Source organism: Myotis brandtii, unplaced genomic scaffold (genome assembly GCF_000412655.1).
Source record: "Myotis brandtii unplaced genomic scaffold, ASM41265v1 scaffold657, whole genome shotgun sequence".
Classification (NCBI taxonomy): domain Eukaryota; kingdom Metazoa; phylum Chordata; class Mammalia; order Chiroptera; family Vespertilionidae; genus Myotis; species Myotis brandtii.
In genome coordinates, this window is record NW_005370552.1 from 1826476 (window position 1) to 1839257 (window position 12782).

The window sequence follows — 12782 nt, forward strand, 5'->3', positions numbered from 1 at the left end:
ACCAAGAGAATCAACTATGTAAGAGTTGAAAACATAGCAGGAGAATGGCAAGAGAGGATTGCAGGGGACTAATTTTCAAAACAAGTCATTCGGAATTATCTGACTCTACGTTATAAGCAACTGAGCTATTATACCAGAATCTCCAAGGATTCGGGCCCAGAACCCTACATTTTAAAAAAGCACCATAGTTCTATTGGCATATCAAACCTACTCAATAATCAATGATGAAGACTACTTTTAAAGTTATAAATAGCAAATAGGACTCTCTTTAGTGGCTTCCACCTTGCCCAGCACAGTAGGGACACAAAGGGAAAGACATTTTCTCACCTCATACATAGGCACAACCCTTTAGAACTTCTAGCTCCTTCAGTCAAGTGGCAGAGATAATGCATTAACATAGCTGCTTATTAAATTTAGACAGGAATTTGTTGCTTTGCCCCATTATTTCCCCCCTCGAAGGAATTGTTTGAGATCATGTTTATGTTTATTCATGCTGTACCACTGAAGTCTGTTACCTTTAGTCCTGGTGCAGGATAAAATCCTTCAACTAACTTGCTATTATCAAAAAGACTATAGGCACCGTCCCGTATGGCCACCACGCCTCGGCTCCGGCAGTATATGTCAATGCAGTACATGTTCCTGAAGGCCAGTCTGATGTGGGTGGACGACTGCGGCAGAATGGAGAAGCACTGGTAGGCCGTGTTGGTTCTCTGGGTCAAGCCCAACATCGGCACAGTGGGGAGTTTGTTGATGGCATTTAACGGAGCCTGAGTATCAAACAGTACCTACAAGGAGCAAACACAGTGAGAGCAGCCCAGCTTCTGTACCATGCTAAAACCTCAGAATTTTCAATGTAGAAGCATCATAAATGAGACAACATCCTTCTGATACATTCCACAAAACTTTCCCTTGAAGCGAATGCAAACTAGATAGCTCTGTCCACTTTGAATCAAAGAAAATTCTCCAAGAAAAGTGCAAGATATGAAAGACACAGATACCCACCCTCATCACTAATACTAACCGAATCTTATTTTTAAAGAGAAAATAAACTTAATTACCTGTAGTAACTGAACCACATTTGGTATTTTGTTGAACATTTCTTGAAGCTGATGGAGAATGGTATTGTGACAGTTACTGCAACCTGAGTTTGGACCAACAGTTCCCAAAGAAATGTGGAATTTCTGATGTATCGAATTCCATTGGATACTAATCTAAATCAAAGAGAATACATATTTCAGACACTGAGAGAGTAAAAGATTCAAGTATTTGAAAAAATGTTTAAACAGTAAGGCAAAATTCCAAAGATCTGAATTAGATCTTTTCTGAAAGCAACTCCTAAGACTGGACTCTTTAAATTCTAGGTGCGCTGTTACTAAGGACCAGCGCATTCACTGAGCATGTGTGTTAGATATCCCACTTCTAAATAAAACAAAGAGAGGGCGCTAAAGAAAACACTTTGATTAAATTTTATTTAAAAATGACCAATGGTGTTTCTAATGTTCACTTTTCTCTTGAGCTGAAGGAGAGTCACCCTCTAGGTGCACACGGTCATAAAGAGAAAGGAAGCCACCCCCAACACAGATGCCTTCGTTAACAGATTGTTAAACACTCAAGTAATTTCTGATATTACTTGATTTGGAGAGTGCAGAAAGAAGCCAGCTGGCTGAATTTTCATATTGAATTTCTAGGGCTTTACATGTGAGGTAGAAAAAAACAACAAAAACCACAGCAAAAACTATGAATTATGGGGAATACCTTAAAAAGATAAGATCAAACAATGTTCATTATCACATGACCAAAAATACAGACATACCATATTGTTCAAACTCATGTGTGAACTTCATCACAGTAATCACATTGCTAAGAAGATTTAAAATCAGTTAAGAACAAAATGCAAAAACTAAAAGTACATTGTCTAAAACTCAAGATTATATACCTATCAAAGAGGGTATAATTTTTGTTTTCAATTTTAAAGAGTTAAACATTATAGTACACTATATTTGTATCAACAAAGTATTTAAATTTTACCATTTATCCCTAATTTTTACTTGAGCCTCCAATTATTTCAAGGCAGTTTTCATAATTTTTGAATTCTTGCTTTTTACAAGATTGACGAGAGGAACTTCAGTTTTAATTAATTCATACACTTACTGAACTTCCTTTGGTGGTTCCATAACACAAGATAAGTTTTCGGTAATTATAAACACGAACTTCTGAGAAAATATTTAGATGAGCAGGTATGTCTAAATATAAAGGAAACAAAAAGGAGATTAAGATTACACATGCAAAATGAAAAATATATATTTGAAAAGGAGGATATTTTGACAATATTATATGCCTGATCAAAAGATCTCTAATACGTGTAATTTAGTAAAGAAAGAAAAAAAGAAAGCAACAGCATAAATAGAAAGTAGGCTTCCTTCCATTTCTATTCCTACACGAGGTGGCCTGGGCAGGGGTGGAGATACATTGAAGCAATAGCATAGTGGTCAGAGGCTTCAATTCCAGCACTGCCATTTACTAGCTATGTGACCATCAACAAGTTTCTTAAGTCTCTGTGACTTGTTTTCTTCATTTATAAAATGAAGCATAACTTACCCATCTCATAAGGTGATTGATTATGAGGAGTTAATACAAGCAAACTGTTTAGTACATTGTACAGCACATAGTAAACTCTCTAAGTATTAACTATTATTATAATCTATACTAATAAAAGGGTAATATGCTAATTAGACCAGATAGACGAGATGTCTTCTGGACAAAGCCACGGTGGTGGGGGCTGAGGCAGAGGTGGTTAGGGGCGATCAGGCCGGCAGGGGAGAGTGGCTAGGGACGATCAGGCCGGCAGGGGAGAGCGGTTACGGGTGATCAGGCTGGCAGGCAGAGGCGGTTAGGGGTGATCAGGCCAGCAGGGGAGAGCAGTTAGGGGCGATCGGGCCGGCAGGGGAGCACTTAGGGGCATCAGGCAGGCAGGCAGGGGCTGTTAGGGGCGATCAGGCAGGCAGGCAGAGGGGGTAGGGGCGATCAGACAGGCAGGCAGAGGTGGTTAGGGGTGATCAGGCTGGCATGCAGAGTGGTCGGGGGCAATCAGGCAGGCAGGCAGGTGAGCGGTTAAGAGCCAGCAGTCCCAGATTGCGAGAGGGATGTCTGATTGCAGGATCGGGCCTAAACCAGCAGTTGGACATCCCCCGTGGCGTCCCGGATTGAAGAGGATGCAGGCTGGGCTGAGGGACACCCGTGCATGAATTTTGTGCACCAGGCCTCTAGTATTATTATAATATGGTATACCCATGTGTAAAAATTTCTGGAGACATAATTAACAGTGACTGTCTCTGAGGGAAGGAAACTGAAGCCTAAGTTAAAAGGGAAACTTATTTCTCATTGGATATATTTTTCTTTTCTTCTTCTTCTTCTTCTTTTTTTTAAACAATAGTGCATGTTTTACTTCTTCAGTTAAAAAAGGGGGGGATGTTTTTCCCCCCAAAAGGAAGATTATCACACGTACCTGGTAGAGAACGTGCAAATTCCAACACACACTCATATAATCGTGCAATGCTATTCCAGTCATTAAGGAACATTTCAACCACTTTCCTACCGCCAACGGGTTCAGACAACAGGTTTTCATATGTTAGATAAACATGCCGGGACGGTCCTACCGGATTAAAAGAGAAAATTAATAGCAATCAGTATGAAAAAAAGTCCAGAAATATACAAAGACAAAGTGTGTGAAGCATCTCACCTTGTTCCCTGGTAGAAGTGCCATTAAGCGGACAATTTGCAAACACTAGCTCTGCCACCCACGTGCGGTTATTTCTACCTTGCAATCGGAAAGTGCAATCGAGGAGAGAGCGGTCCAGAGCCTTCTGGGTTTCCTCACTTACACCCTTACAGGGAGGAATTCTGGTGAGGAAAGACAGCATATGAAGTGTACTTCCCGTCACAGAAAGACAAAAGCACAGTCTCCACAATGACAGGAGGGCATTTACATTAGAGCTTCAGTTCAAAGTCTCTACCAGGCACCTTCTGTAAAGGAAGGAGGCAACTCATAGCAATTAAAGGCAATTCATAGCATTTAACCCATTTCCATTCACTTCAACACAGGTTAGGACTCTCATTTTAACAAAGTGATGTTTGTTTTCATCCTTAATCTTGTTATTAGAAAAGACCACAATTCTTGAGAATGAAAAATCAAGGATATTGACTTTTTACAAAATCTATTTAGAACATCCTCAAGGAAAAACTAAGGGGAGCAAAATACTTGTAAAGCCACTTTTAAAGGCAGGATGATACAGTGGAAAGTACAGGGCGGCGGATTCAGGGACCTGCATTTGAATTCTGACTCAGCCGCATTTAAACCCTTGGATTTCAGTTCCCAACTACAAAATGGAGCTAAATAACTATCTCATGGTCAGTGATTTTAAAACTAATAAAGTGCTTATGGTGGCTGAGACAGCAGGTATTCATAGATGTCAATCCCCTTTGCAGTAAAACAAATCTTCACCGATTGCCATGACAGAATTCCAGGTTCATTATCATCCCCTTTGCCTCCTCTACAGAGTAACATGCACTATGATGAGCTTTAAATGTATCAATTCATTTAGCATACATGTTATTACTCACATATATCACACATACAAGAGGAATGTATGAGTTTAGTTGTCTTATCACACCTACCTATCCATTTTCTCACAATTTTATGACTCTCTTATTTGTCATAAAACACTGAGAAGTAATCCAGTTTAGCTGTTTTTTTCAGTAATGGGTGAAATAATGAGATAATATATTCTTTAACCCTACATTATCTTGTAACTCATAGAGAAGGTGGATCAATTCTCAGACTTGGTATGATTATCAATAACTAAGGAAAAACAACAACAACTATAACTGGAAACATGGAATCTTGGTTTAGGCCTCCTGTTCAGAATGGAACACCTAGAACGAGGTTCTTCAATGTTGGCAATACTGACATTTTGGGCTGGACTCCGTTGTGGAGGGCTGTCCAATGCAGCCCTGGTCTCTCCCTACCAGATGCCAGGAGCACCTCTAGCCCCTCTTTTAGGTTAATGATAACCGAAAATATCTCCAAACATTGCCAAACATCTAGAGGGCAAAAGTACCCTGGGGTTGAGAACCACTGACCCTACAATAAGCAACTTCAGAGAGCAAACAAGAGACAGGAATTGCATATGGTAAACAATAAACTCTGTAGGGGGAAAGAAATCTATACAGGTTGCATAAAATTAACATAGCACTGCAATTTCCTCAATTAAAAATTCATCACAATTCTTCTTAAATGTATAGCTTTTTACATTTTTCAAAAGTGAATTCTTCATACTAGAGACCTTTTATGACTACCAGGAAGATTTGGGGTAGTTATTGTAGGAATCGCATACATTGCATATATGCTTATCTTTAATCCTCACCAAAGGACATTCTTAAAGGGAGGGAGGGAGGGAGGGAGAGAGGAAGGAACATCAATTAGCTGCCTTCCGTAGGCGCCCCGAGTGGGGATCAAACCCGCAACCCAGGTATATGCCTGGACTGAGAATCGAACTGGCAATCTTTCGGTGCACAGGATGATGCTCAACCAACTGAGCCTCTCCAGCCGGACACACATATGCCTGCCCCTACCCTTCAAAACAAAACCCTAACACATAAGAGTTATAGAGCAACCAATGCAGAGAGATTTCTAAATCTTGATTTTGAAAATGGAAATGCAATACATTATCTTCCTTTCACATAAAATAGGTATTTCATGAAATCCATCTGGTTAGAAAATGAACACACAGAAGCCAGCACATTTTCAAGTAAGAACTAAGTAAGAATAAGACTCCTTCCAATTTATGGTCTCAGGAACAATACAACCTTGAAAATATATTCCAGGTCACTTTCTTAATCTGTGACACAAATATAATTGGCTTACCCCAAGAAACTTGGAAAATATTTACTTGCTTTTAAGGTTATACATGTAACAGAAAGAATAAAAGTCAACTGCCTTCTTAGGCAGGAGGATTATGAGTTCTCAAAAGGGGACTGAAATTGCTTTCATAAAAATGCTGAGCATAAGATATTTTAAAACTCTTGTAAAATATGAAAACATAACTAAGAAAATAGAACACAAAAGTTAACAGCACCTACTCATTTGCAGTTGCCAAGAAGAGTGAAAAGAAAAAAATACCCTGCATTTTAAGCAGAAGTAATTCAAAACCGAATGCAATTAAATTAAGAGTACTACATTTTCCTATTGATTTCCATTGTAAGACTAGCTCTCCCGCTCCAGAAAACATTTCGTAGAGATGGCATGAAGATAGCCAGGAAGGGAAGCTATTCCAGTTCTTCAACGCTTTATCTGGATTAAGCACCAGGACACGCTGAAGCATCCATCTTATATAAAAACTGCTCTTTGAAATTTATCCTGCATTTTGGCTTCTGTAATGCTTGCTGGCTTAAATAATAAGGAAAATAAGACTACTCCCATTTCAGAGAGGCCATTAAACCTTCCCCAGATGAAGTTATCAGTGCTGGCACCAGGCCAAGCCTTTGGTCGAGGTCTCAAAGCCCCAGCACATAGGGGCTCTTTAAGAACTTGCAAAGGGAACCGGAAAAAACCCCATATTTTGGAGACAAAGAAGGTAAAAAGGTATAAATACAAGAAACTTCCTGTGTGACGGGGCTCAGAATTTGAGAGACATTTTCCTCTGGGCCCGCATGTAATAATAATAATAATAATAAATGTAACTCCATCTCTCTAAGCGTTGCTTGGTTCTTCTCCGGTTTTCTATAACAAGGCAGGTGGCGTGTGTGCCACTTGCTAGCCCTTCCCATTTTCCACAGCAACAAACTGATTCCCAAGTAACAAAAACGAAAGCCCTGCTGGCTCAGATGACAGAGCTGCCATGTCTTCGCAGACAGGAATTCAATCGGTAAAAATTGCTTCTATGATTTATATGATTAAACATCTAAGAAACAATACAAATGCCAAAAAAAGAAAATGTTTTTTGCACAAAAAAGGTTGATTTCTCGCCCTGGCCAGTGTGGCTCAGTTGGCTGAGTGTCGTCCCATGCACCGAAAGGTCTCCGGTTCATTCCTGGTCAGGGCACATACCCAGGTTGTGGGTTTGACCCCTCATTGGTGTACGTAAGGGAGGCAACTGATCAGTTTCTTTCTCTCTCTCTTTTCCTCTCTCTAAAAAAAAAAAAAATCAATAAAAGTATATTTAAAAAAAGGTTGATCTCTTAAATGGCATACTACCTTTGCAAGTCCATCCTGGTCACCTTATGAAGCACAAACAATGCATTAGCTTTCCTTTTAAGCATCCTTTGGCGCCTTGCCCTCTATGTTTAGAACCAAGCCAAGCCCTCTGCCCATCTCCCTCTGTACACTCTTTCCTGGTGATCTGACGATCCCAGCTCAATTACTATCACCTTGGTGATGACTCATCTACCTGTGCTGCCCAGACCTGTCTTCTGAGCTTGAGACACATCCCTACCTGCCCAAAGGGATGTCTAGGCACCTCAAACTTAGGAAAGCCCCTCAAACTCACATTTTCAGTGTCCCTTATCTTAGAAAACACCACGCTCATCCATCATTCAAAAACACTTATTTAATGATGTCAGTTTCTGTTTAAAATCATCTGATGGCTTCTTATTGCCAGTAGGATCAAATCTAAATTCCTTAAGGACACTTACAAAACCCCACGGGACCTGGACCCTCCCTGCTGACATCTCTCCCACTCCTGCCATGCTGAACTTCCTCCAGTTCCGGGATGCTCAGCTCTCTTGCCTCCAAGCCTTCGCCAAAGCAGTTACCCCTTCTGGCGAGGACTACCCCTTCGCACCCTCGCTCCCTTTCCTGTAACTCCCACCTCTCCTGTGGTCAGAGCACAACTGGGGCTTTCTCAGAGCCACCTTTCCTGACTTCCGAACTAGTCCAGATCCCCCTGCTATGTGATCCAGAGCATCCTGAAGGGCTCCACCAGAATGCAAGCCTGACACGGAGTCACACTCAGGAAACATCTGCTGAATGAAGAAAAGAAAGCAGAGGAGAGCCGAAACCAGTTTGGCTCAGTGGATAGAGCGTCGGCCTGCGGACTGAAAGGTCCCGGGTTCGATTCCGGTCAAGGGCATGTACCTGGGTTGCGGGCACATCCCCAGTAGGAGATGTGCAGGAGGCAGCTGATCGATGTTTCTCTCTCATCGATGTTTCCTCTCTCTCTCTCTCTCTCTCTCTCTCTCTCTCCCTTCCTCTCTGTAAAAAATCAATAAAATATATATAAAAAGAAAAAAGAAAGCAAAGGAGAGACAACCTAAGATACCAAGTGGTGTGGGATTGCCACTCGGCGGGTGGAAGAGAATCCTCCCCCAGATCTTAGCAAGTCTCTGCAGAAATCCGTGACACCCACATGAGTCTGCTTTATGCTGACTCATGAGAGGAGAGGAGCGGCTCTGGCCGTGTGGCTGCAATGTGTGGCACCAAGCGACACACGGGACAGGGACTTACTTCAATAAGCGAATCGCATGGCTGAAGCCATCCCCTTCCATTTGCACTCCTTGATGGGGAATCTCCAGATTGGACAGCTAGGAGGAGAAAAGCACAGTTATATCAGACCACCAACTTTACAAGGGAAACTACCTTCTCTAAATCCTCCTGCTTATTCTCGCGGCATCTTTCCTAGGGCCACTCTTTCTAAAGTTACGACATATGAGGCACGAGCATTGTCCGCATCATTTGATTTTCTGGGAACTACATTTAAGTCCAGTGAAACTCAAAGATGACCCAGAGCTTCTAGTTAAAAGACACCTCCATCGGTGATAAATCTTCACAATTCGGGAGACTGATCTCATTTGTGTAGTGAACCAGAAGCAATCCATAATCTATTCTGGTGGTTCCAAATGATTCAATTGTAAAATAAGATTGGTCTACCAGTGTAATTCAATTATATTCGTTTGAAACACTGTTTGAATGATAGTTGTATCTCACTTCTAATCACAAACAATTATTTTTTTAGTTCAGAACCTTTCTGGAATCCATTTTTATTTTTAACAAACTATTTCCTGTAGAGCCAGTGAAGGAAAGAGTTCCCAGTGGGAGGGCTCAGAAAGTGAGGTAGAAAATGATGCGGGAGAGTGCCCGAGACCCCGCCGTGGCACTCCAGGGTATTCAGGTGTGCCAGAAGGAATGCTTGCCTTCGGCAGAGGGTCCCAGGTCTTCCACGGCAGACTATTTATATTGACCTTGGTCCCGAAAGGATTTAAGGCAGCCCTGAGGATCTGACTGAACCCTGGGCTTCTGGCCTGGGAAGGGCAAAGGTTTAGAAAAAGAACCCCTGACCAAATAGGCAATAGGAGTTCAGACTCAAAAGGAATCGAAGGGTGAAGGGCTCAAAAACTGTTGCCTTTATTCTATGGATCAGAGAAATAAATAGCCCGGGTAAGATTAGATTTCGTTATTCACACCTCAGTAGAAATTGCTGTAAGCAGAAAATTTGCTGGCTTTGGTCTTTAACGTGTCTTTTTCGTTGAGAGAAGAAAAGTAGGCAAGGTTTTTAAGAGCTTGATTGAGTTGACAAGAGCTCACGTCTTGTGTGTGTAACAGGTATGGGAGTGAAGAGAAGGGGACAGAGAGGACATGTGTCTATAGGTGTTAGTCCATGTGGCACTACAAAGACACATTTCTGTGATTTCTAGCCTGGGGGGAGGGGGGGGGGCGAGACCAGACAGGAAAAGGGGAAACAATTGCATTACTTTGCCCCTGGACACCATGCAGCCTCCCTTCCTACTGCAAAGGTAGTGCCGCACAGACTTCCATACACTCGAGCCACACAGCACAATGAAAAGGCCGAGGACACAGTCAAGCAGCCAGGAAGCCTGGACACGGTCTGTGCAGTCTAGGAGCTGTGGCCAGTACCTAGAAAAATATTCCTCAAGCTCACAGCTCTAGCAGCCGGGACACGGAGGACAGGAGGATCTATTTTAGGTACCCGTTTCTGCGCTTGGCTTTCTCAGGGCACAGCGGATGCCCACCTTTAGATCCCGAAGCTCTGTGAAGCAGGGGTCAGCGTGTAACAGTTCGTGGCCAAATCCAGCCCACTGCGTGTTTTTCTAAATAAGTGTTACTTGACGATAGCCATGCTCATTTTTTTAAAATATCAACCATGGCTGGTTCACACTACACAACAGATTGGAGCAGCTATGGTATGAGACCATATGACCCACACACCTATTTACTATCTGGCCCTTTCCCAAAAAAGCTTGCCAATCCCTGCTCTAAAACATGAGCGTGTTTTCTGAGTCTTCCTGAGACTGTCATCACCAGTGCAACCGAAACAATCCACTTCCGCATTTCCAAATCTCTTCCTTCACGACGATTCCCAGAGCGAAGGAGTCTCACAAAAAGTAAAACTTAAACCAGAGCGAAATAATTTAGGATGTAAGGGTTGCTGATCCTTGTCTAAAGCCCTGTATGAAAAGTACAGATTCTGGCCCTAGCTGGTTTGGCTCGGTGGATAGAGCATAGGCCTGCAGACTGAAAGATCCCAGGTTCGATTCCAGTCAAGGGCACATGCCTGGGTTGCAGGCTTGATCCCCAGTGGGGGATGTCCAAGAGGCAGCCGATCAATGATTCTCTCTCATCGTTGATGTTTCTTTCTCTCTCTTCCTCTCTGAAATCAATAAAAAATATATTTAAAAAAAAAAGTACAGATTCTGTCTGTCCCTTCCCCTTTTACTTCCATGTTTGGGGGCCATGCTGGATTATCACAACTGCGTATTCTTGAAAAACATGAATTCTGCGTAAGTCTATGCCTCTTCTGTGTGACAAAAGTAAATTCAGTTTAAGATTCTTTCTGACCTGCTTCTCAGAAAGGAACCCAATTTTGTTACTGTGTAAGCAGTATGTATAGCCACCCCTTTATCAATGAGCCATGTCTAACAGTTAAATAATGTTTTAAAACTGAAAAGAATTTACTTTCCATTTCCACAAAGAGCAGAAGGCACACAATTTGTAATGAGAGAGATGAAATAATTTAAGTTGTTTTACTTGTATGATTTTAACCCCACCCCTCCCAAGATGAACAAGATGACAATCATTCTGATTCTCCTAATGGAATCCATGTAGCTTTAGCAAAGCATTTTAACAATTACTTTCATTTAGAGTACCCAAAATTGTTACAAACTTACCTCTAACCGAAGTCCTACAAATGGCATATTTGTATCACACACAGCGACAAAGTGAGCTAGAATTTTATTGAAGGCACACATTTCTCCTGATCGTTTGGTTTTCTTAGGTTCTAGTGGACATGTATCATCAGACAACTAGAATATAAGTAAAAAACAGAAAAATGTACATATGATACAATTAGTTAAGGCAGTTAAACTACGATAAAGCTCAAGGTTAAGTAAAAATCTTACTCATTCAGCAAATATTTATTGGGCAAATACTGGCCTACACACGAGAAATTTAGCAGTAAATATTGTGTATTTAACAAGTTCTCTTGTGGAAAATGGTGTATAGTTAATTATTAATTAAAAGAGAAGCATTTCCAAGAAAATGTAGACAATTATTACTTAAATCATATTGCTGCCTCGTCTTTTAAAAACTGCATCTAATTCTTTCCCATATTAAAAACAGGTTAAGACTACAATGAAGTGAATGTACACAAATTCTGTGCTTATTTGCACATGTGAGCAGACCTTGCGCTTGGTACCGGTTCTAGGCTGTTTCCCGGTTTTTGTCCGTAAAATCAATTCCTGGATGTTGTCCTTGAACTGCTGCAGCAGGAGTGCCATGACAGGGCCGTCGTCCCGCTCCGCAGCGCTCACAGACAGGAAGTAGTACTTGTATGACAGCTGTGTGGGTTTATTGGGAACCTCCAACATCTCTACAACCTAAAAAGACCCAAATAAGAAATGAAACTCAGAGAAATAATAGGTGTTGGATATTTTCCTCCTTATATCAAGTAGGGCTTAGAATGATAAATCTAATGATCTATTTTCTTATTTAAACAAGACAAATTAATCGTGATGTCAAAAAAAGCATTCCTACCCAGTAAATAATTTATTTTCTAAAAAAATTGATCAGACTAAAGAACAATAATAGTAAAAACCTTAAACTACAGCAAATGGGACATTTAGACTATTTTCATTAGATGTTCTTGATATTCCTGCCTTAGCTTATAAATTGAAAAAAAAGTTATGCTTAAGTCCAGCAGCTCTGCTAGATTTTTCTACAATGTTACCTATTTCAACTTGCCTGCTGTCTCCCTTAACCATTAAAACATCCTAAGAATTCCACTATTATGGCAGAAAAAAAGGATAACTATCTCTCATACTTGGAAGCACAGAAAAATGAACCCCAACTTTTCAACAGAAAAACGTAGTCACTGTGAGGATAATGACAACAATATCACCAACAAGATGATAGCGAGCTTGCTATGCGCCATGCACTGCCCTAACTACTTGACAGGTGCCAACATATTTAATCCTCCTAATAAGTCAGTGAAATCGAATTATCTTCATTTTCCTGATAAGGAAACTGAGGCACTAGAGTTAGGTTACTTGCCCAAGGTCTCAGAGCTAAGAAGCGATGGCCTCATACTTTGATCCCAGAAGTTTTGGCTCTAGAGACCTTGTTTTTACTCACTGTACCAACTTACTATTTTCAAGGTCTACCTGAAATTTAAGAAAAGTCTCCTAAATACTTTAGTAAGAGAAATAAATGCCCTTAGGCAAAGCTCTTGAGCAACACTTTCCTATCTCTCATCCTACCTCTCCCCTCCCCCTCC

General features: G+C 41.2%; 1 protein-coding gene across 1 annotated transcript in view; it reads right to left on the minus strand.

The window, feature by feature from the left end:
* Nucleotides 1-12782, minus strand: part of MED14 (mediator complex subunit 14) — a 62587-nt gene that overhangs the window by 19823 nt on the left and 29982 nt on the right. The window contains exons 14-21 of the mRNA XM_005880887.2: nt 11692-11886; nt 11179-11313; nt 8501-8577; nt 3740-3900; nt 3506-3652; nt 2152-2243; nt 1059-1211; nt 516-785 (exon numbers count right to left, since the gene is read on the minus strand). Of these exons, the coding sequence (XP_005880949.2) occupies nt 516-785; nt 1059-1211; nt 2152-2243; nt 3506-3652; nt 3740-3900; nt 8501-8577; nt 11179-11313; nt 11692-11886 (1230 nt within the window). The remainder of the gene's footprint in view (nt 1-515; nt 786-1058; nt 1212-2151; nt 2244-3505; nt 3653-3739; nt 3901-8500; nt 8578-11178; nt 11314-11691; nt 11887-12782) is intronic.